Here is a 22251-nt window from a genome sequence, read left to right on the forward strand (position 1 = left end):
ACAAGATGCTTCCTCTAGGGAGGGGCCTGCTGGACCCGTGCCCGCTTGGCCCCTCCTGGCAGTGGCTTGGCACTTGGGTGTGGGCGTCTGTGTGTGTATGTATGGGGAGTCTTTGCCTCTGGATATGTGGGTGTGGGTCCCAGGCTTTGAACTGGAAGGTGGGAGCCATGTGCCTGTGCAAGTACCAGTGATTTGACTCTAAGCTGTCCAGGGATAAGGTTGCAGCCGGACTGGGATGTGTGAGAGGATGGAGGTTTGGGGAACATTTGGAAAAGCCTTCAAGCCTACCATCTGCCTGAGCAGGGATGCCCATGTAGTCTCCTCAGGTCACGGCATAACCCTGGGGACCAGCCCTGAGAGTCCCCGTGCAGGCCCCTGGGATGGGGGGGTGGTGGAACCTTGGGGCCAGCCGTGCAGAGTCTCTGCACAGTCCCCTGGGAGGGGTGTAAACGCAGAGGGCCGTTCTAGCCCTGGTCGAGTGGAGCTCACAGCTCTAGCTAAAGACCTGCCTGCTCACTCCTATCCTGAAGCCTCTGGGAGTCAAGGTGGTCCCTTGCCAAGCAAAGGGCTGACTGTGCAGAGCATCTGCCTGGGGGGTGGTTCTACCCCATTCGGCAGATGCCATAGCAGCCCACCCATCCTGTCCCCACTGCCCCTTGCCTCCCAGAAGCAGTTGGCGCTTGGCCTGAAGTTTCCTCCTCAGCACGTTCTCTCATCCTCTTTCTAGTTGGGCCCCAGAGTCCTTGCAGGCTGGAACCCTGCTGATCCCATCCATTCCCTAAGGCTCCCTGTCCCTGCATAGACCCCCCCAGCCAGTCCCTCCCCCCCACCCCCTACCCCGACACATGCACACTGCCTAGCCGTCTGAGCGGTGGCGTGGTCCATGCTGGCAGGAGGGAGGCGTGAGTCACCTCAGCGGCTCGGGGAGAGGGCTAAGAATGTTCCCCCTGCACAGCTCTGATGCTGTGTCTGTGACGCGGCTGGGGACAGATATAGGCCTGGAGCTCGGCTGCCTTGTGTTTTTTTTTTTGGACTCTGGAATGTAAATAGATGTTTCAAATAGAAACGCTTTAACCTTTGGGTTAAAAAAAAATCCACCCCGGATAAACACGGCCATGAGGGCCAGGCAGCCTGGTGTTCCCCCCCCCAACCCTCCCCCGCCACCTCCTCTCTCCATCTCTTGATCAGTCTCCAGACAGGATGCAAAAGCCTGTGGCTAAAAAAGCAGGTGTCCAGGGACGCTTCTTGGGCAGTGTGTGTTGCCAGGCCTCCCCAGCCCGAGGGCTTGAGGAAAAGGGGCTTTCCAGGGTGGGTGTCTGCCCTGAACCCTCTGCCCACTCCAGCAGTCAGTCTTTGGAGCCCTAGTTTAGGGGCATCCTTGGCTCTCTGGACTGTCTTGTGCGCACTTAGCACAGTGCCGGGCACATGGATGAATGAATGTTGCTTGAGGGGTGTTGCTTGAGGACACTGGCATCCAGGGTTCACAGCAGGGTTCCTGGGCTCTGTTCTGGGGCTTGGTCCTCTAGGTGAATAGACAGATATGGTAAGTTGCCCTGGTGGGTGAGCCAGAGTCTTGGCCGGCGAGCCCACGAAGGATGTGGGGTGCTCTCCTCTGTTCCTGCTTGAGGACGGGGACAAAACACAGCTTCTGCTAGTGCTGTCGGGTCTTCCTTGATAGATGGGGTCTCTGCCTGGCTCCTCCCGCAACAGCCCAGCACACAGTGGACACCCCTCTCGTACAGGCTCGGTCCCGGCTCGGGGAGCCCAGGAGCTTGAACTCTGGTGAGGGTTTCCCAGGGATGCAGTGCTGGGGGATCCCCTGCCTCCCTTCTGTTGGGCCTTGGATTTCCTTCTGGCCTGGACTGGGCAGCGCACTGCTGCTTGGGCAACGTGTAGGATGTTAAAAGCAGGCGTGGAGGAGGAGTCTTCTTTCCCCAGTGAGGGAGGGTGTGAATCCCGCTTATGCCAGGAAGGGATGCTATGCATGTTGGGAAGTGCCATGGGGTTTGGGTTTGAGGTTTCCCCCTGGATATTCTTATTCACGTTCTCCATACCATTCCAAGCTTGGCTAGGTAGGTGGGTGTGTAGGCATAGGGGTGTGGGTAGGTCGGAAGTGCGAGACTGGGGTGGGAGGGGAATTAATATTATAATCTACTAAATGATGGGTATTAGGGTGCTTTCCTTACCTTATCTCCCTCGGAAAGGTATAAATAGCTATGTTTTACAATTGAGGAGGATCTGAGAAGTTAAGGAACTTGCGCAAGGTCCCAGAGTAAATGACGGCTGGGCTTCCGACTCAGGGCTTTGTGTAGGGCGACGTCTAACCCATACAAGAGCTTCCCTGTACAAACGTCTTAAAGGTGGCCCTTCTTCCAGGTGGCTGTATCCTCAAGCCAGAGTGCATGGCTTAGCACTGGGAGCATGGGCTAGACTTCAGCCCCCAACTTGCCCCTTCAGTTGGGTGCCCTTCTGCAGTACACAGCCTGCACAGCCTTATGTGGTGGGTCTGCCTTTGTTGCTTCCAAAGTTTGTGCTCCTCGACCAGAGAGACCATTCTGGTCTTGGGGGGCTCCTGAGGTTTCTGGGAGGAGACTGTTTTCTACCAATACTGGGGGCCGCTGGATCAGCTGTTTCCCTCCCTGTAGGGATTTCGGCCCAAGGGGGGAGAAGGGGGCTCAGGAACAAAGTTGAACACCCTGTCCCATTCAGACAGCCTCCCCTGCCCCCATCCCCCCCCACCCCATCCCCTCTTCTTGTTTTTGAGACCCTCAGCTGTCCCTTCCCTGCTACACAGCTGCCAGACAGGAAATCAGATTAACCGTGTCCACGCACACAGCTGTAACAGCTGTCAGGTTGGCAGCAGAAATGCGGCCAGCGGGGGACACTGTGAGAAAGTAGCTCTCAAACTTTCAGTTGCCACAGAATTACCGAGGGGAGCTATTAAAATGCGGATTCCCAAGCCTTACCCCCCCACCCCCACCCCAAGGTTCGGATTCCGTAGGGCAGCCCAGGAACCAGCATTTTGAACACATCTCAGATGATTTTGATGTGAGTAGGCTCAGACCATGCTTGGAGTATGGGCAGGGGTCCTATGGACAGGGGTCATGGGGCCTAGCAGCCTGCCCGTGGATGTCACCAGTCTCCCTAGAAGGCCTCGATGGGCTTTGGGACTCTTGGGAGAAGGCCAGCTGCAGAGGGAGGGAGGCTGTTGCCTCAGTCAGATTCAAATCCAGCTCCCAGCAGCCTGGCAGTCTGGAGACGGAGGATGTCTTAAGACACTGGGGAGCAGGTGTCTGAATCCCAGCGGGGCAGGGGATTATGACAAGTGGCCAGGGGGACAGGGCGCTCTGCTGGACGCTCCGGGCTGGGCTGTGTTCGGGGAGTAGTGCAGGCAGAGCTCCTGCCCTGGAGCCCCTGCTGTCCACCCCAGGTGTGGAGCGAGCAGTCCCAGCAACATTTGCAGACTTTGAACGGTTAGTGTGCCTTTTCATTGCTTCTAGCTTAGTGCCCAAGTGTTTCCTGGAAATGGCTGGGCTGGGAGAAGTGAGTCTACTTCTCCTCCAGAGAGCTGCTCAAGACCGGTGACTGACTCTGTTTTTGCCGGTGAGAGATGCTTTGTGCCTTCCACCAGGGCTCTGCATCCCTTAAGCTTAAGGTCCTTGAGAGGCACGGTCTACCTCAAGGTTTCTGGGGGTTCCGTTCACTTGGCCCCCTTTTCCCCTGCACTCTCGGCTCTGGGGTTCTGGGGCCAACCAGGTCTCCCATCTAGATCCCTGGATCCTTCACACGGAGTCTGGCTCCCTGCTGTCATTAAGTGCAGGAATAGCCTTCAAGATTTCTCCTGGGTTTTGGTGGGAGGCGAGAGAGAACCAGAAGACCCAGGGTTAAGCCCCGGCTCCTCTGCCTCCTTTCCAGGTGACTTTGGATGAATTTCTTCCATCTCTGGCTTTACTTTCCTCCTCTGTCAACTGGGGGAGTTGAGTCTTTGACATCAGTTTCACGTTGCTTCCGCCTAAGAGGGGCTTCGGGTCACCCGAGTCCTGGCCCCAGGTGGATGTAGAATGGTCCTGGGGAGAGGGGTGTTGCCTGCAGCAGGCACAGCAAAGTTTCCAGATACCTGGAAAGGCTTTCTGACTGCCGGGAGCTGGGGCCCCAGAGCAGGGACCAAAGCTTGTGCTCACCTGTGTTAAGTAATGCTTTTAAGGGACTGAGGGATCCCACCGCTGTGGGCTGAGCCTCAGAGGACAGGGTGGCCCTTCTTGGAGCTAACAAGGCAGGGGAGGCCGGAGAGACAGGCCAGGAAGCGCTGCCACCGGGAGGAGGCTCTTCCCAGGGATGCCTCCTCCTGCGCTGGGATCCAGCTGCCGGCTGCTCCGGCTTGTGTGGGGCCCACTGGAAGGGCTTTGATTGGGACAGGACCACAGAGTGACCTTGGGACGGTCTGAAATGAGAGCGCTAAGAGAGCTTAGGCTTCACTAGACCGCCAGAGGGGTCCAGGACACACACAAATGTCAGCCATTAATAGCCTCTACTAGTACCTCCTGAGATTTTCCCAGGCTCTGCGCCAAGCCCCACTGCACGTGTTATCTCTCCGGAGCCCTAGCAGCTCTGGGATGTGGGTGCTGTTCTTCCTCCCATTTCACAGATGCCCGCACGCAGCACAAGGAGGGGCTTGGTGTCTTGCCCTGGGAAGTGGCAGAGGCTGACTCGAACCCTGGTGTTCTCTTATTCCAGAGCCCTCGCTCTTAACCATTACGTGATGTGTGTTGGCTTGCGCTGCATGGGGAGTTGGGAAAATTGCTAGGTGAGCGTCATCCCCAGCTCGCACATGTGGAAATACTGTCTGCATTGTGGTAGAACCTGTCGAGCCTAAATTGGCCTCCCTAGTCACGTAAGAGCACAGAAATAGATCATGGGAAACCGTCCTTGGTGGGGAGGGGTCATCGGCGTCATGGGGAGGAGTGTGAAATGCTGTTCCCTGCCTCCTTCCAAAATCCCTCAAGGCCAGCAAGGGGACAAGAGCCTTTTCCCATTCTCCAGAGGAACAGAACGAGGTCATTTGACATTTAAGGAAGCCGCTGACACCCCAGACTGCTGAGGGAGCTCCTGAGGGCCTGGGTGCTGGTGGAAGGCACTGCCCTCTAGGGTGGGCTGCCAGCCTGTTGCCTCTCCAGAGGGGCCAGTTCTCTAGGGCTGGCTCTTGCTGGGCACCTGGGATGCCCCGCACTGGAGTTAGCACTGCGTAGGTTAGTGTTCAGACGGAGCCCGCCTGAGCTGGGAGCCGGGACACCTGGGTTTGAGTCCCTGCGACGTAAATGGTGAGATCTCCTGCACAGCAGCCCGAGAGGCTTGGTTTCCTTGTCTGTGACACGAGGCAGCTGAAGCAGGTGAACCCTCCCCTTTCTCCCTCTTCGTTCTTCTTGTTGGGGGTAGTAGCTCTTCAGATCCAGGGCTTATCTGCAGAGGCCTCATTTTCATCCTGTGTAGACATTCCAAACCGCTTAATACACCCCTCCCTCAAACGCTATGTACCCTGGCTCCCCTCCTCCCCCCAGCCTTCTGTGGCTGGTGGCTTCTGGGAGCAGGGTCTTTTCAGAGCCAATTGTTAAGCTTCTTAGGTCTACCAGGTCAGTCTACCCACTGTGGTGCTTCTCCAGGGGGAACTCAAGGTACCATTTCCTTGCTGCTAGGGTTTGGGTCACAGGGATACTGGAGTTGGTGACCTCTCCAAGAGAAGGCTGGGAGCTGGGGCATGGCCTGTGCTGTGTTCAGAGCAGGAGGAAGGCTTGACCTTGCTTTTTATCTTGAACCCTTTTCCCAAAGGTGCTGCTAAAAACCTGCTCTTGGTGTCCTAGAACCCCTTGTCTGCTTGGGGGCAGTGTCGCTTTGCCTGGACACTCTCTTTTTAGTCTAAGCCTGTGCTGGCAGTCATCCCAGAGGTTACCCTGTCAGCACCTGCGTCATCCTTCCCCCACCCCCCCGGCCCCGCCCCCGCCCCGAGGAGTCAGGGTATCCCTGGCAGTACTGCCCAGAGAATCTGCTGTGGGAGCCCCCGCTGGGCTGATGGCGCAATGGGGCTCATGGAGAGATCGGAAGCCCAGCTAGATGGGAAGGAAGTGTCGCTAAAGTATCACTGGCGCTGCTCAGTTGTACCCATGAGCTGGGCAGAGTGGTCTGCTCTAAGCCAGAGCCTGGTGTGTGCGGGGCCCTTCTGATGGCTGCCCCCCCAGCTGCCTGGGCCGGGGCTTCTCCGGGGAGGCAGTGTTGGTTAGTCCTTCCGAAGGCTGGAGGACAGGATTCTCTTGCCGCCAGTTCCTAAGGCCACAGCTCCCAGGAGGCAGGGTCAGAGTCCCCGGAAGGGGAGGAGTATGGAGTGGGCAGACCTGAACTCTTCTGTCTGCCTCTGCAGGAGGTCCCTGGGTCAGTTACCGGCTTCCTCTCCACTTCTGCCGCTCTCTGTCAGGAGGAGGCCTGGGGTAGGAGGCCGTGCCCTCCCATGTGACCCCTTCCCAGGCCTTTGCTGGCCAGAGTCCCCAGCCTGTCCTCTTAGGGACCAGTGTTCCTCCATCTACTTTCTTCCCTTTCCAGAGGTCCTGCCACCTTTCTCAGTCCACCAGGAGGCGGTCGAGAGCCTCCTCCTATCATGACACTCCCATTTCCCCTTCCAGGTGCTTGGTTCTCAAGGCAGCCACTGCCACCAGCTCTGCTCATGCTAAGCTTGCAGAGGGCACAGATCCTCGAGGGGGAGCAAGGCCAGCCACACTCTAGGTGTCATGCCCAGAATACTGCATTTGGGGGGCTCTGTGCCTCCCCCCACCCTTTCCCTGACTCCAGCTGTCCAGCCGCAGCCCCTTCCATCTTGGATGGAGCCGGGCTACTACCTGCAGACCCACGGGCTGCTGCATCCTGTCCAGGCCCCACAGGGCCTGCAGAGTAATATTCCCAGTCGCTCGTGCTTCCTGCTTGTGTGGGAACAAGGCTGTGTGGCAGAGCCTGCCGGCCGCCCCGCCACCTGCATACCAATGGGACTGAGGCTGCGACCGCAGCACAGGACCTAGCATCTCTGCCGCGGTGGCAGCGGCGGCAGCGGCTGTGCGGGAGCCCTGGTGGGAGAGTCCCCTCGCCTGAGCCCGTGCCCTCTCTGCAGGGCTCCTGCAAGAGAAGCCAGCACTGCTGGCGGCAGTTCCAGCCCAAGCAGGGTTATCTGCTGGGAGCCAGGAGCACTTGGACCCCTGCCCTTCCCTGGGCGGGCGGGCGGGCTGGCATCCGGCTCCCACAGCCCCGGCACTGCCGGGAGCAGGTTGAAGCCTGTCCACCTCTTGGCTGAGTGATCAGAGTGCCATGGGCCAAGCCAGCCTTGCCTAGGAACAGATAACACTCCGGCCAGCCTGGGACCTTGCTGAGTGTTTCCGGGGCTGGGGACACCTGAGGCTGGCTGCTGGTTCCTTGCTGCCATCCTACTTTTGCACCCTGGACAGGGCCGGCCACCTCCAGAAAGGGCCTCTGTAGTTTCCCAGGGCCTTTCCTCCTGGTGCTGGGGCAGGACATGGGTTAGGAGGGAAAGTGAGTGAGTGTGTGTGTGTGTGTGTGTGTGTGTGTGTGTGTAAAACCCCACCCTCCTGGTCACATCTGGCCACTCCTGCAGATGTGGCTCTGGCCTTGTGGCCGCAGAGTCGTCAGTGTGGCTGGCTGGCAAACCACAGAGGAATGTGCCCGGCAGTGCTGGGGGAAGAAGGGCTAATGGGGAGCATGAAAGATACTATGCTCAGGCCACCTTCCCTCTCCCATCTCCAGTGGGTCCCAGGAGCCATGTTCAGCCATGAGGGTAGCATGGCCTTGGCCTTCAGCAGGCCTTGTCCCTGCCTTGGGGGGACACTCATTCAGTGCAGGCTCCCTGGAGAGATCCAGGCTCACAGACTGCAGTGGGTGTGGGAGCCTTTCTTAGCTCAGCCTTTAGCCCCCCTCCCGGCTCCCTCTCCACTCCTGATAAGAGATGGCAGTGGGGGCCTGGGCAGAGGCCTGCTCGCGAGGGCAGGGGACACCGGCAACCATCAGGATGGTGGGGTCTCTCCTTCTGCAGGCCTGGGCTGGAGTGGGCCTCCTTGCCACCGGAAAGTCTGCCCAGCTCCCTGTGGCCTCCCTGGGCTGGAGTGGGGAAAGTGAGGGCTGTCTTTGGAGAAAGAAGTGGAAAAGAAACAAGACGGTCTGGCCCTGCCTCTCTCACTTCCTCCTTTCCAGGCAGTGGGTAGCTTGCCTTCCCTTTCCTGCAGGCGTCAGGAAGCTTTGTGGGGTGTGGGCTGGGCTTGGGGCTCCCTGCTGGCGTGGTGTTTGCCCAGTTGCCCTGGCAACCGTAGGGCAGTGGTGGAGAGTGACATTCAGTGACCAGAGGACAGTATACAGGGATCGAGAGGTCGAGACCCATCTTTCCCATAAGCCCATTGGAATCTTTTGCCACTTCCTGGGGCCCCTTGGTCCATGGTCCACATGGGGGGCCTGGACGCAAGGTCTTGGGACCCAGCAGTTCCCTCCACCCCTTTCCCCTTTCCCCGCGGGTTCTCCCTGGGACTGGAGTTCTGAGATCTCTGCCTTGGCTCCAGCCAGCCCCCCCTGCCATTACCCTTCTTCCTGTCTGATTCCCTTTCCTTTCCTGTCTCCTCCTCCCACCTCCTCCCTGCGCCTGCCCGCCCATTCTCTCTCTCTTTCCCCCCTCCCCCCAGGCACAGCTGCTGTTTGGCTCACTCTATATATAGCGGCATTTTCAGGGTAATTACAATAAAACTGTTGAAAGGAGATAATCCAGCAAAGGAAGCGAGTCTGACTCCCAGCCCCCTCCTGTCCCTGGTTTGGTGCAGCCCTGCACCCCCCCTTTTCCTGCGGCCTCCTGCTCCCACCCCACCCCGTATTCCCATAGCCTCTCCTGCCCGCCCCATCTGCCCTAGCTGAGTGTGGGGCAGAGAAAAGGGGAACGAATAGGGATGCCCAGAGGGTCTCCACAGCCCTCTCCTGGGCTTAGAGAGGTCCCTGGCTGCTAGCCACGTTAGTTCTAGAACTAACGTCTGTGCCTCGGTTTCTCCTGTAGTATATAGGCCTCTTGGCAGGGATTGTGTGGTGTTGAGAGGTGGGGGAGGAGGCACAGGAAGGACGGTGGTTAAAAGTATAGGATTTGGGGCTTCCCTGGTGGCGCTGTGGTTGGGAGTCTGCCTGCCGACGCGGGGGACACGGGTTTGTGCTCCGGCCCGGGAAGATCCCACATGCCGCGGAGCGGCTGGGCCCGTGAGCCATGGCCGCTGAGCCTGCGCATCCGGAGCCTGTGCTCCGCAACGGGAGAGGCCACAATAGTGAGATGCCCGCGTACCGCAGACAAACAAACAAACAAAAAAAGTATAGGGTTTGGAATCACATCTTGCTTCCTTGATCACCTGGCTGTATGTCTTTGGTCGTGTTACTTACACCTCTCTAAACCTCAGTTTCCTTATCACTAAAGTAACTCACAGAAAATGCCCAGTGGCCTTAACTATCAATGACGATATTCTTCGTTGAACACTCGTGATCTTCCAGGTACCCTGCTTTGCTTATGCATGTTTTCTCTCTTTTTTATTTTTTTAATAGATTGATTTATTTAATTTTGGCTGTGTTGGGTCTTCGTTGCTGCATGCGAGCTTTCTCTAGTTGCGGTGAGCAGGGGCTACTCTTCATTGCAGTGCGTGGGCTTCTCATTGCGGTGGCTTCTCTTGTTGCGGAGCACAGGCTCTAGGCGCGCAGGCTTCAGTAGTTGTGGCGCACGGGCTTAGTTGCTCTGCGGCATGTGGGATTTTCCCGGACCAGGGCTCGAACCCGTGTGCCCTGCATCGGCAGGTGGATTCTTTTTTTTTTTTTTTTTTTTTTTTTTTTTAATTAATTATTTATTTATTTTGGGGCTGCTTTGGGTCTTTGTTGCTGCTTGCGGTCTTTCTCTAGTTGCAGAGAGCAGGGGCTACTCTTCGTTGTGGTATGCAGGCTTGTCACTGCGGTGGCTTCTCTTGTTGCGGAGCATGGGCTCTAGTTGCGTGGGCTCTAGTAGTTGTGGCCCACGGGCTTAGTTACTCCACAGCATGTGGGATCTTCCTGGACCAGGGATCGAACCTGTGTCCCCTGCATTGGCAGGCAGATTCTTAACCACTGTACCATCAGGGAAGCCCGGCAGGTGGATTCTTAACCACTGCGCCACCAGGGAAGCCCTGCACGTTTTCTTAGTGAAGTTCATGGCTTCGATCTCATTTAATGAAGGCAGAAGGTTGTATCCACAGAGCAGAGGGATTTGACTCCCCCCTCCCCCATTCTCTTTGGCTCTAGTAGTCCTGCCTGGTAGCTTTCTGGGCCCCAGGCATAGCAGCCAGGGCCCGGTGGGGTCTGGGATGGCCCACTGACCCCTTCCTGTCTCTTCTCCCCGCAGTGGAGGTGAAGCCGGTGCTGCCAGGAGCCATGCCCAGCTCCATGGGGGGCGGGGGAGGAGGCAGCCCCAGCCCCGTGGAGCTGCGGGGTGCGCTGGCAGGCCCCGTGGACCCCGCGCTGCGGGAGCAGCAGCTACAACAGGAGCTCCTGGCGCTCAAGCAGCAGCAGCAGCTGCAGAAGCAGCTCCTGTTCGCTGAGTTCCAGAAACAGCACGACCACCTGACCCGGCAGCATGAGGTCCAGCTGCAGAAGCACCTCAAGGTGAGCGAGGGAGGGCGCGGGGGTGGGGGGCCACCCAGACCTCTGACCCCCGCCCGGACCCGGCTCACCCAGCCTCGCTCCCCTTGCGCCCCTGCAGCAGCAGCAGGAGATGCTGGCAGCCAAGAGGCAGCAGGAGCTGGAGCAGCAGCGGCAGCGGGAGCAGCAACGGCAGGAGGAGCTGGAGAAGCAGCGGCTGGAGCAGCAGCTGCTCATCCTGCGAAACAAGGAGAAGAGCAAAGAGAGTAAGGCCTGGGGCCGCTCGGGGCCAGCTGGGACTCCTGCCCCGCCCCACGCCTCCCAGCTGTGGGGACCTGGCCCCAAGCTCCCGGGTCAGCTGTGCCCTGTCCCGCAGGTGCCATCGCCAGCACTGAGGTGAAGCTGAGGCTCCAGGAATTCCTCCTGTCGAAGTCAAAGGAGCCCACACCAGGCGGCCTCAACCATTCCCTCCCACAGCATCCCAAATGCTGGTAATGGCCCTTGGCAGGCATGGGTTGCACAGGTGTCCTGCTCAGGGGCTGCTTGGCTGCAGGATGGCAAGGGGCTCCTGGCCTGAAGCCATATAGGGGCCCTGTAATCTCTCCTAGGAGACGAGACTCCCACCCCTGTTTGTCTCCTCGCTGCCCTCCCCAGGATCCATTTCCTATCCCCATATGCAGTGGATGTTTCATAAATGTAGATTGCTTGGTGGCCGGTCCAGCTGCCTGGGTGATAACCTACATCTGTTTCCATCCCCTCCCTCCACCCTGCAGGGGAGCCCACCATGCTTCTTTGGACCAGAGTTCCCCTCCCCAGAGCGGCCCCCCTGGGACGCCTCCCTCCTACAAACTGCCTTTGCTTGGGCCCTACGACAGCCGCGATGACTTCCCCCTCCGCAAAACAGGTGAGTGAGTACAACCTGGCCTCCCAGGGTATGGGTGGGTGGGGTGGGCAGAGGTGGGAATGTGGAGGGGCCAGGCTAGGCCGCAGGTGTGTCCGTTTGTGTGCGTGTGTCTGAGCCCCGGCTGCCTTCTCCCCAGCCTCCGAACCCAACTTAAAAGTACGTTCGAGGCTAAAGCAGAAGGTGGCCGAGCGGAGAAGCAGCCCCCTCCTGCGTCGCAAGGACGGGACTGTCATTAGCACCTTTAAGAAGAGAGCTGTTGAGATCACAGGTGCCGGGCCTGGAGGTAAGGGCTCCTCTCCTGTCCCTGCTCTGAGGGCCGGGGAGCGGGGGGTGGCTCCGAGCAGGCCCAGGTGACAGCCACTTCTCCCATAGCGGCAGCCGTGTGCAACAGCGCGCCAGGCTCCGGCCCCAGCTCTCCTAACAGCTCCCACAGCACCATCGCCGAGAATGGCTTTACTGGCTCAGTCCCCAACATCCCCACCGAGGTACAGGCCTGCCAAGGGCTGGGCGGGTGGGCCAGCGCTGCTTTCTGTCCCGTCCGGTCTGTCTGGCTGAGCGTGCCCAGCAGGGACCCTCTGCCTGCGTGGACAGGCTAGAGGGACCTATTGCCCCGAAGTGGGATCTGTCCCACGGGCCTCTGGATGGCTCTTATCTCTCAGTCCCCCCAAGGTGGGGCTTGGTGCAGGAAGCGGGGCGCCATTCAGAGCCCTCAGCCTTGGCCCCAGGTGGCCCCCCTTTGCCTGCTCTCATGCTTGTCTCTCCCAACTGCTCCCCAGATGCTCCCCCAGCACCGGGCCCTCCCTCTGGACAGCTCCCCCAACCAGTTCAGCCTCTACACGTCTCCCTCTCTGCCCAACATCTCCCTAGGGCTGCAGGCCACGGTCACTGTCACCAACTCGCACCTCACCGTAAGTACGGGGCACATACCCTGTCCTCCCTCTGGTGTTGAGGTCTTCGGTCCTGGATGTCCCCGGCTGGGGCTGTTGTCCTCCCAGGGTCCTGATGGAGATCAGATGGCCCTCCCCCAGAGCTGGGGGTGGGCAGAGGGTAGGTGAGGGATGCTGGTCCAAAGTCGGCATGACTGGGGACAGTATAAACCCCTCCCTCATCTCCATCTCCTCTCCCCAGGCCTCCCCGAAGCTTTCGACGCAGCAGGAGGCCGAGAGGCAGGCCCTCCAGTCCCTGCGGCAGGGTGGTGCCCTGACGGGCAAGTTCATGAGCACATCCTCTATCCCCGGCTGCCTGCTGGGCGTGGCACTGGAGGGCGACACCAGCCCCCACGGGCACGCCTCCCTGCTGCAGCACGTGCTACTGCTGGAGCAGGCCCGGCAGCAGACCGCCCTCATCGCTGGTGAGTGGGCGGGCAGCTGTCCGAGGAGGGGGTGTCAGCCCCCCCCCACCCCATTCTGAGGGCTCAGGGAAAGACCAACTGCCAGGGAGAAGTAGCCAGGGATCCTCACCAGCCCTGTCACAGCTCCCCTCCACGGCATCATTGATTTCTTCCATATTCTACAGACGTTATTGAGTACCTACAGCCGGCCAGGCACTGTTCCCGAACTCTGCCGTCGTCATGGAGCTCACATTCCAGAGCAGTGCTGTCCAGTAGAGATATAATACAAGCCATATGTGTACTTTAAAGTGTTCTAGTGGCCACGTTACAAAATGTAAAAAGGAACAGGTGAAATTAGTTTTAATGACATATACTTAACTCAGTATGTCTAGGATACTATCATCTGAACATAAAATGAATATGAAGAGTTAGCAATGAAATATTTTACTTTGTTTCATACCGTCTTTGAAATCTGGTGCGTATTTCACACTTAGAGTACATCTCAGTTGAGACAGGCCATGTTTCAAGTGCTCAGTGGTCACGTGTGTCTGGCAGCTATGGGATTGGACAGCGCGGCTTTGGACAGTCAGCCCATAAGTAGCTGGTGGCATCAGAAGAGGTTCTGCTTAAAAGACACGTGACCCTGGCCTCCAGGCTTCCCAGCTGGGTGGGATCCACGTCCATGATCAGGGAGGTCTTGCAGCTGGGGAGAACTAGTCATTGTTCATGCACACGGAGGGCCCAAGACTATACGTGCTCGTAAGTGAATCCAGGACGTTTTGCCAGAGGTGGTGGCTCTGAGCTGCGAGACTGTTCAGTTGTGGGGAGGAGGAAGAACGGGGTTCAGGTTTGGGGGCAGGGTGCTCCAGGCCCCTCGCGGGTTTCTCCTGAGTATGGAGGCGGCGCTGCTCCAGAGGCGGGAGAGTCTCGGGATGGGAGTGGGAGTCTGGTGCCCTGACAGTGATGGTTACTTCCCTCCCCGCACCACCTCCACAGTGCCGCTCCACGGGCAGTCCCCGCTGGTGACGGGTGAGCGCGTGGCCACCAGCATGCGGACGGTAGGCAAGCTCCCTCGGCACCGGCCCCTGAGCCGCACTCAGTCCTCGCCGCTGCCCCAGAGCCCCCAGGCCCTGCAGCAGCTGGTCATGCAGCAGCAGCACCAGCAGTTCCTAGAGAAGCAGAAGCAGCAGCAGCTGCAGCTGGGCAAGGTGAGCCGGGAGAAGCAAACATCCGGGGCCGTGCTGGGGTCAGGACACAGAGGGTGCCGGGCTGGCAGGGGGCTGACACCCAGGCCACTCCCCAGGCTGCATCAGAGGAGCCGCCTTGCCTTTTTCTAATTCACATCAAAGGTCTGTATGGGCTGGGCCGCTGTCTGCCGGGGAGAGAGGAGGGAAGGATAGAACCTCCTGGGCCACAGGCTGCATAGCCGCGCCCCCTCCCAGCTGACGCGCCTCCTTGCTCTGCTCCTAGATCCTCACCAAGACTGGGGAGCTGCCACGGCAGCCCACCACCCACCCCGAGGAGACAGAGGAGGAGCTGACAGAGCAGCAGGAGGCCTTCCTGGGGGAGGGGGCCCTGGCCATACCCCGAGAAGGCTCCACGGAGAGTGAGAGCACACAGGAAGACCTGGAGGAGGAGGAAGAGGAGGAGGAGGAGGAGGAGGAGGAGGAGGGAGAGGAGGAGGAGGAGGAGGAGGAGGAGGAGGAGGAGGACTGCATCCAGGTCAAGGATGAGGAGGGCGAGAGTGGTGCTGAGGAGGGGCCCGACTTGGAGGAGTCCAGCGCTGGTTACAAAAAGGTGCCCCCTCTGCCCCAGCCCTCGATCTCGATCACCACCCCTGCGTCCTCCCCGCTATCTTTCCACCTTTCCCTCTCCCCAGTCTGCAGTTTCCAGGCTGTGCAGGAACAACTTTTTAAGAGTGAAAGGGGAGCAGGAAAGAGACAAGGGGCTGTGGAACGGAGGGAGCTGCTTGTGTCAGTCTCAGAGCTGTCTGTGCCCCGTCTGCCAGCCCCTCCCTGCGTCTGTGACTGCCCCCGCCTGTCTGCTTCAGTGTGTGTGTGTGCGTGCGCACGTGTGCACATGCACGTGGTCTGTGTATATCTGCGTTTCTGCCTGCGTAGGGCCGGTTGTGCGTCGGTCTCTGCGTGCGTGTGTACACACACGCCCCCGCTGTTACTACAGTCTGCCCTGGTGCCTAGCATGCACTCCATTCATTGCGGACACAGCTGAGCCCTCCGGGCCTGACTCATCCCACCCCCTCTCACACCCCCGTCCCTCCCAGCCTCTTACCTCAATGCTACTCTGGTAGCATGACTCATCACGTCCCCCCCCCCACCCCCCCGCCCATCTCTCCCCATCTCCTCGGAGATGGAGATGAAGATGGCTAAGGCTGGAGTGTCTCCTGTCCCTGGAGGGAGGAGGGTGGGGGGAGGAGGCAATACAGAAGAGAAGGGCTGGATTCAGGCCCCCCACCCCCTGGGAGGCCACCTGTCCTCACTTCCATTTCAGACTAAGCCTCACCCAGGCTCCCTCCCACTCTCCTCCTTCCCAGGTGTTTGCAGACGCCCAGCAGCTGCAGCCTCTGCAGGTGTACCAGGCGCCCCTCAGCCTGGCCACTGTGCCTCATCAGGCCCTGGGCCGCACCCAGTCCTCGCCGGCTGCCCCTGGGGGCATGAGGAGCCCCCCGGACCAGCCCACCAAGCACCTCTTCACCACAGGTGAGCCCCGCGCCCGCACGAGCTGTCCTCACATCGTCTGCCAGGGGCCTGTGCATGGCATCCAGCCTTGGGCATCGTGAAGAGATAAGATACAGCCCCTGCCCTGGAGAGATGGCCAGGGCCCCTCAGAGCACCCCGAAGGGAGGGAAGACAGGCCTTGGCCCCCTCCCTCTGCACCACAGCCACCTGTGGTAGTGGTGGCAGCCTCTGCCTCGGTGGGAGGGCGGTGAGTGTCCCTGCCCACTGGGGCAGCGTCTTCTTTCAGGGGCCCACCCCACCACTGCTGAGGGACCACCAGTTTTGTGCCCTCGCCACACAAGCCCTGGAGGCCTAGGTGGAGGGAGCCCGCTGTCTCAGCTTGGTCCTGCTGTTCTAGCTCCCTCTCTGCCCTGTGAGGTTAAATGTGAGGCCTCAGACCATTCCAGAAGGCTCTTCCATGTGAAACTGCTCTGTGCTGGGCTCTGAGGGGGCACAGATGCTTGAGGACGGTCCCGACTCACCAGTGGGGTGTGTTGGGGGGTAGAGGGGCAGCACACAGGGGCTGTGACAGGAGGGGGAAAGGAGGATGTGCCATGAGGTCAAAACCGATGGGGGTGTCAAGGGCGGCCTGCTGGAGCCTTGACGAGCAGGGAGGCTTTTGATAGGTGGTGATGGGGGAAAGGAATTTCATGAAAAGAAGAGGGGCAGGTGTGTGGGAGGGCAGCTGGGGTGCCTGTGAGGAGGTGCTGGGACCAGGGTGGACTGGGGAAAAGCTCAGTGAGCTCTGCTGAGGATGGCGGGGGCCAGGCTGTCACACGGCCCAGAGCAGTGCTGGCTGACAGGTGTGTCTCTGGCCCAGGTGTGGTCTATGACACGTTCATGCTGAAGCACCAGTGCATGTGTGGCAACACACACGTGCACCCCGAGCACGCTGGCCGGATCCAGAGCATCTGGTCTCGGCTGCAGGAGACAGGCCTGCTCAGCAAGTGTGAGGTAAGGGAGCCCCTCCTTCCAGCTTCCACCTCAAACCCAGCGAAAGCCTTTGTGTTGCCCCTGTCGGGGAAGCCTCTGTCTGGGTCTCTTCTTCATTCTCTCTTCAACCCCTGACTTCAGGGCCAGGCCCCCCAGGCACCTGCCAGTTCCATCCCTTGTAGCCTGGTTCCCCCATGATCTCCAGCTGAATGGGGGAGGGTCCTGGACTGGGGTCCCTGGGGGACCAGGGCATACTTTCTCAACAACCTTTGATCTCCCGAGGCTAGAAAGTGGCTCCATGTGCCGTGCCCCAGGCTGTGGGGCAGAGAGAGGGGCTGGACCTCGGGGGAGCTGAGCCTGCGGTGCCATCCCTCTCACCGGCCTCTCTTCCTGCTCTCCCCTGGCAGCGGATCCGGGGTCGCAAAGCCACGCTGGACGAGATCCAGACGGTGCACTCCGAATACCACACCCTGCTCTACGGGACCAGCCCCCTCAACCGACAGAAGCTGGACAGCAAGAAGCTGCTCGGTGAGCTGGCCGGCCGATGGGGGGGCGTGGGCCAGGCCAGGTCTTCTGCCCCGGTGGGACTGGGGTAGGCGGGTGGGTTCCCGCGGGCGCAGTTACTACATTGCACGCCTCCAGAGGGCGCCATTCACACAGACTACAACATGCTGGTGGGATGTGTGCAGGAGGATGGGAGGTGACGGGTCAGGCCTGGTGATGGGCTTTGCCCTTCTCCCTAACCTGTCAGGCCCCTTTTTCTCCCTGCCATTTGCCCCAGAGGTAGGATTGCCCCCCCCGGGACGGGGGACAGACATCTCCCAGCTGGCATGGGCTGCAGAGGCCTGTCGTGTGCTGGGGCCTGGCCTTCTTCTTCTGTGGCTGAGTTTACTGCCCTCTGCACACCCCAACCTGCGGCTTCGGCAGTCGAGGCAACTTCCAGAGTAGCTCTGTTCCTCTTCCCTGCAGGCCCCATCAGCCAGAAGATGTACGCCATGCTGCCTTGTGGGGGCATCGGGGTGAGTAGGGCACCTGCCAGTGGGGATGGGTGGGTGGTGCTCCCAGCTCCAGCCCCTCCCTTCCTGCCCACCACAGCTGCACCCCCATTCTCGCCCTCCCCCTGCAGGGGGCACGCTGAAGCCTGCTCTCCTGCCCCCGCAGGTAGACAGTGACACCGTGTGGAATGAGATGCACTCCTCCAGTGCCGTGCGCATGGCGGTGGGCTGCCTGGTGGAGCTGGCTTTCAAGGTGGCGACGGGGGAGCTCAAGGTGAGTGTGTGTGGGGCCTTGGTCCTGTTGCCTCAGGAGCGGGTGATGGGGGCAGCTGTGGCTTTCCTGTCAGTAAGGCACCATCCTCTGTAATCTCAACCTTCAGGTGCAGATGTGGGGAGGAGGTGCCAGCTCCAGGCCAGCTGGGGGGTGAGGGGTAAAGAGGGAGTGACCAAGAGGCACTAAGGTCTGTGCTGTCATGGGTCTCACGTGGCCCTCGGCTGGCGTTCCTAAAGGTTGTGGGATTGATGCTTATGACGTATGTTCTCGTCCTGGCTTATGCTTCTCTCCTTCTGTGTCCACCCACTTCGTGGCCACCTTGCCCACCTGTCTGCCTCTTGTTTCTGTGCCTCCGTCTGTACCTCTCCAGAATGGTTTTGCCATCATCCGGCCCCCAGGACACCACGCGGAGGAATCCACAGCCATGTGAGTGCCACCGCAGCCCTGCCCCAGACCCACTGCCTTCACACCATCTCCCTCTCAGCAGAGCTGATGCGCGTGTATCTGTGAGCAAACATCCACTAAGGCTGACGACCTGCCCTCTTCTCCGCTCACCCCCGCAGGGGATTCTGCTTTTTCAACTCTGTAGCCATCACAACCAAACTCCTGCAGCAGAAGCTGAATGTGGGCAAGGTTCTCATCGTGGACTGGGTAGGCAGTCGGCTGGGGGGACCAGGGTCAGCCTTCAGGAAGCCTCCACCCCAGCCCCATGCCCTCGTCCTCAGGTGCCCGTGCTGGGGCTGTTAGCCCAGCCTTCACAGTCCCATGGGGCCCCCCTCCTCACTAGTGGAGACTCGAAATGCTTTTAGCCACTGGTCCACCTTGGCCCCCAGCCCGCAGCCTTGAGCAGCCGAGGAGATTTCCTGCCTTGAGTGGTAGAGACAGCTCCTGCCGTTGCTGGAGTCCCTGTTGACTGGGGGCTGACTGTGTGCCAGACACGTGGTGCTGCTTCATGGCCGCCTTGCTTCCTAAGTAGTAGGATGTCCATTTCGATAAACAGAGAATACTGGGCTGTTGGGGGACTTACCCAACCAAGGTTACTTAGCTTGGGATGTTGGGTACTGGGTTTCGGATCAGGCCTGTGGGCCCCGGCATTTCTGCTCCTGCTGCCACGCTGTGCTTCTCCGCCTCTGCCTCTCACAGCAGAGGGAAAGGCCCCTACCGCTCCCTGTGAGGAGCCAGCCTCAGCAAGGAGGGATCTAATCTCTTCGAAGCCCACCTTGGGCTTCAAAGTTCATGACGTTGGGTTCTCCTTCAGAATGCATCTGTCTGCTTTCACTTCCTGACTAGCCGTACTGTTTCCCTCCACACTCCTGAGCGGAGTGGGCTCGCAGGGAGATCCACCACATTCGTCCCCTGGCTTTGTGTCTCCTCTGTGCAGTGCCATGTCCCGGCCCGCAGACCCTGGTTAGAAAAGCGTGGGGTGATTCCGTGGCGGACAGAACACAGATGCCCTGTAGCTAGTGGTGGGCTGCACCCCCAGAGTCCACCACAGGGTCGGGGTGGGCCAAGGAGAATTTTGACCTTTGGGTCAGACCCTGGGCCTCTTCCCTGATGCTCCCACCCCTTCCCACTAGGACATTCACCACGGCAATGGCACCCAGCAAGCATTCTACAACGACCCCTCCGTGCTCTACATCTCCCTGCATCGCTATGACAATGGGAACTTCTTTCCGGGCTCTGGGGCTCCTGAAGAGGTACAGCTCCTGGGCTCAAACGTGGGGCCCTCGGGGAGATAGCAGAATGGGACCTGGCGGGGAGCCATGGAGGCCCGTGGTGGTGCTGGTACCTGGGGAGTCTGGGCTCCTAGTGGGAGGACCACGCCAGCCAACTGCCCCTCCATGCAGAACAGAGGTCAGTGGAGTGAGGGCTGGAGGCAGGGCTGAGGGCGGGGCAACGTCTGGGATCCCCAGGCAGTGAGAGTAACCCCTCCCCAACCATACTGCCAGGTTGGCGGAGGGCCGGGCGTGGGGTACAATGTGAACGTGGCATGGACGGGAGGTGTGGATCCCCCCATCGGAGACGTGGAGTACCTAACGGCCTTCAGGTGGGGACTGAGAAGAGCCGAGGGAGGGGTGGGAACCCCCGGGCCCTGCCATGGGAGGGGCAGAAGGCACTCAGTTCCGCATGGGTGGAGGGGTTCGGCTCTGTGTGGGGGGCAGAGCCTGGGGAGGCCTGGCTGAGCCACCTGCCAGGGTCAGCTTGGGCCCTCCCTTTGCAGGACAGTGGTGATGCCCATTGCCCACGAGTTCTCACCTGACGTGGTCCTGGTCTCCGCCGGGTTTGATGCTGTCGAGGGACACCTGTCTCCGCTGGGTGGCTACTCTGTCACCGCCAGATGTGAGCCTGTGGGGGGATCGAGGGAGGCTATGGAGCAGTGAATATGGGGTCGAGTGGGAGGTTGGGAGGAGGGTTGAAGGCAGGTCTAAGACTTGGAATCATCCTGGCAGCATCCTCCCACTCTCCCTCTGCCAACCCTGGCCTTGAGGGGCAAGCAGGTGGTGGGGGGAGCATCTCCTCCAGGAGTTGTAGGGATGGAGCTCGCTGATCCCTCATGTTTCAGTGGTGGTTTTTCATGGTGCTCCTTAGGAGACGCGTAATTGGATCTTTTTAGCCTCTTAGGTTTTGTGTTTTATGGAGCATTTAGTCCATTGACACTGAATTTTATTATGGATATCGATTTGGGTTTAAATCCACCATCTTCTTTTGTGCTGTTTGTCCCATCTCTCGTTTCTTTTTCTCTCCTTTCGGACTTTTTCTTGAATTGAGTTTTTTCTTTAACCATTTCCTCTTCCTCCCTTCACCCATCCCTAAAGGTTTTGGCCACTTGACCCGGCAGCTGATGACGCTGGCAGGGGGCCGGGTGGTGCTGGCCCTCGAGGGAGGCCATGACTTGACCGCCATCTGTGATGCCTCTGAGGCGTGTGTCTCCGCTCTGCTCAGCGTGGAGGTGAGGGGTGCACAGCGGGACTGGGGGAGGTGGGCCAGTAGGCCAGGGGGAAGGGGCCAGCGAGGGAGGGTCCCTCTCCTGGGTCAGGCAGCACCGAGGGCCCTTGGTGAGGTTTTCCTGATTCCTGAGGACAGGTGGTGACCAGGGAAGGCTTTCTAAATAGAGGTTTCCCCAGAAAGGCTATGCTTGCCCCTGTCATGGGGCTGAACGGGGGGATGGTTAGAGGGGCAGCCACTCTAAGCCTTCTCTTCTTTCCCCTGCCAGCTGCAGCCCTTGGACGAGGCAGTCTTGCAACAAAAGCCCAACGTCAACGCAGTGGCCACGCTAGAGAAAGTCATCGAGATCCAGAGTGCGTGGGCACAGGCAGAGGGACTCAGGGCCCAGCTTGCCAAGGGGGCGGAGCTTGTGTGACGCCAGGGCTAGGGCTGGGGGTGTCCGTACGTTTGGGGGTTTCTGGCTCTCCCTGACCCCCGGCCCATCCCTCATCCACAGGCAAACACTGGAGCTGTGTGCAGAGGTTCGCTGCTGGTCTAGGCCGTTCCCTGCGGGAGGCCCAGGCCGGTGAGACAGAGGAGGCCGAGACTGTGAGTGCCATGGCCTTGCTGTCGGTGGGGGCCGAGCAGGCCCAGGCTGCTGCAGGCCGGGAGCACAGCCCCAGGTGAGGTGCCCCCCACCTCCCTGCCCTCGCCCAGACTGCTCCCCCCCATCCCACAGTGCTTCAGTGCCCTTCCCTGTGCTTGTGCCCACAGGCCAGCAGAGGAGCCCATGGAGCAGGAACCTGCCCTGTGACGCCCTGGCCCCCACTCCTCTGGGCTTCTTCATTGTGATTTTGTTTATTTTTTCTATTAAAAAACAAAAAGTCACACATTCAACAACGTCTGCTGTGTGGGTCTCTCAGCCTCGCCCCTCCTGCTCCTCTTAGCTGCCTCAGGCCCCCCCTTTCCCCCGCCCCCCCGTGGCCCATGTCTCAGCTCTAGAAGTTTGCGCCCTCTGTAGGGCCAGGGGTACCCTTTCCAGCCCTTCCCTCACATTGTATCCCACACCCACTTCCTGCATTCTGTCTTTGTGCCCCTTGGAGCTTGGGCCAGCTCAAGGTGGGCCTGGGGCCCAGATAGCACCTTCCGGTTCTGGGGTCCCCCTGAGTGAGGAGGGAACAGTAAGTTTGGTGCCTTGGCTTCAGCTGACTTAGGGGGAAATGCCTTAATTTCACCCTCCTCCCCTCTCCAGCCCCAGGGGAGGATCCGGAGGGTCCCTCTACAGTCTTAAGATGTAGAGTGGAGGGGAGGTGGGCTCCGGCCCTGCGATTCTCACTCTTTTCCCCCAGTGTCCTCACCATCTCCACACAGACCCCTCTCTCCTCCTCCTTTCTCCTGGCCTCAGCACCGAAGGGAAGCTTTGTGCTGTCGGATGTGGGCCTGAGTGGGCCTGAGGTTCGCGGGCAGGGCTGTCTTGCCTTCCCCTC

General features: G+C 59.8%; 1 protein-coding gene across 2 annotated transcripts in view; it reads left to right on the plus strand.

The window, feature by feature from the left end:
• HDAC5 (histone deacetylase 5) overlaps nt 1–21578 on the plus strand; it is a 29388-nt gene extending 7810 nt beyond the window's left edge. For both annotated transcript variants that reach the window (XM_065896585.1, XM_065896586.1), the window contains exons 3-26: nt 10433–10706; nt 10765–10934; nt 11045–11159; nt 11442–11572; nt 11709–11855; nt 11945–12057; nt 12349–12480; nt 12701–12923; nt 13899–14110; nt 14373–14699; nt 15454–15619; nt 16458–16591; nt 16978–17098; nt 17540–17589; nt 17732–17839; nt 18210–18265; nt 18403–18490; nt 19417–19536; nt 19789–19886; nt 20061–20179; nt 20656–20789; nt 21054–21138; nt 21282–21447; nt 21539–21578. In XM_065896585.1, the coding sequence (XP_065752657.1) occupies nt 10433–10706; nt 10765–10934; nt 11045–11159; nt 11442–11572; nt 11709–11855; nt 11945–12057; nt 12349–12480; nt 12701–12923; nt 13899–14110; nt 14373–14699; nt 15454–15619; nt 16458–16591; nt 16978–17098; nt 17540–17589; nt 17732–17839; nt 18210–18265; nt 18403–18490; nt 19417–19536; nt 19789–19886; nt 20061–20179; nt 20656–20789; nt 21054–21138; nt 21282–21447; nt 21539–21578 (3329 nt within the window). The remainder of the gene's footprint in view (nt 1–10432; nt 10707–10764; nt 10935–11044; nt 11160–11441; nt 11573–11708; nt 11856–11944; nt 12058–12348; nt 12481–12700; nt 12924–13898; nt 14111–14372; nt 14700–15453; nt 15620–16457; nt 16592–16977; nt 17099–17539; nt 17590–17731; nt 17840–18209; nt 18266–18402; nt 18491–19416; nt 19537–19788; nt 19887–20060; nt 20180–20655; nt 20790–21053; nt 21139–21281; nt 21448–21538) is intronic.
• Nucleotides 21579–22251: the final 673 nt, after the last annotated feature.

Source organism: Phocoena phocoena, chromosome 19, assembly GCF_963924675.1.
Source record: "Phocoena phocoena chromosome 19, mPhoPho1.1, whole genome shotgun sequence".
Lineage (NCBI taxonomy): Eukaryota > Metazoa > Chordata > Mammalia > Artiodactyla > Phocoenidae > Phocoena > Phocoena phocoena.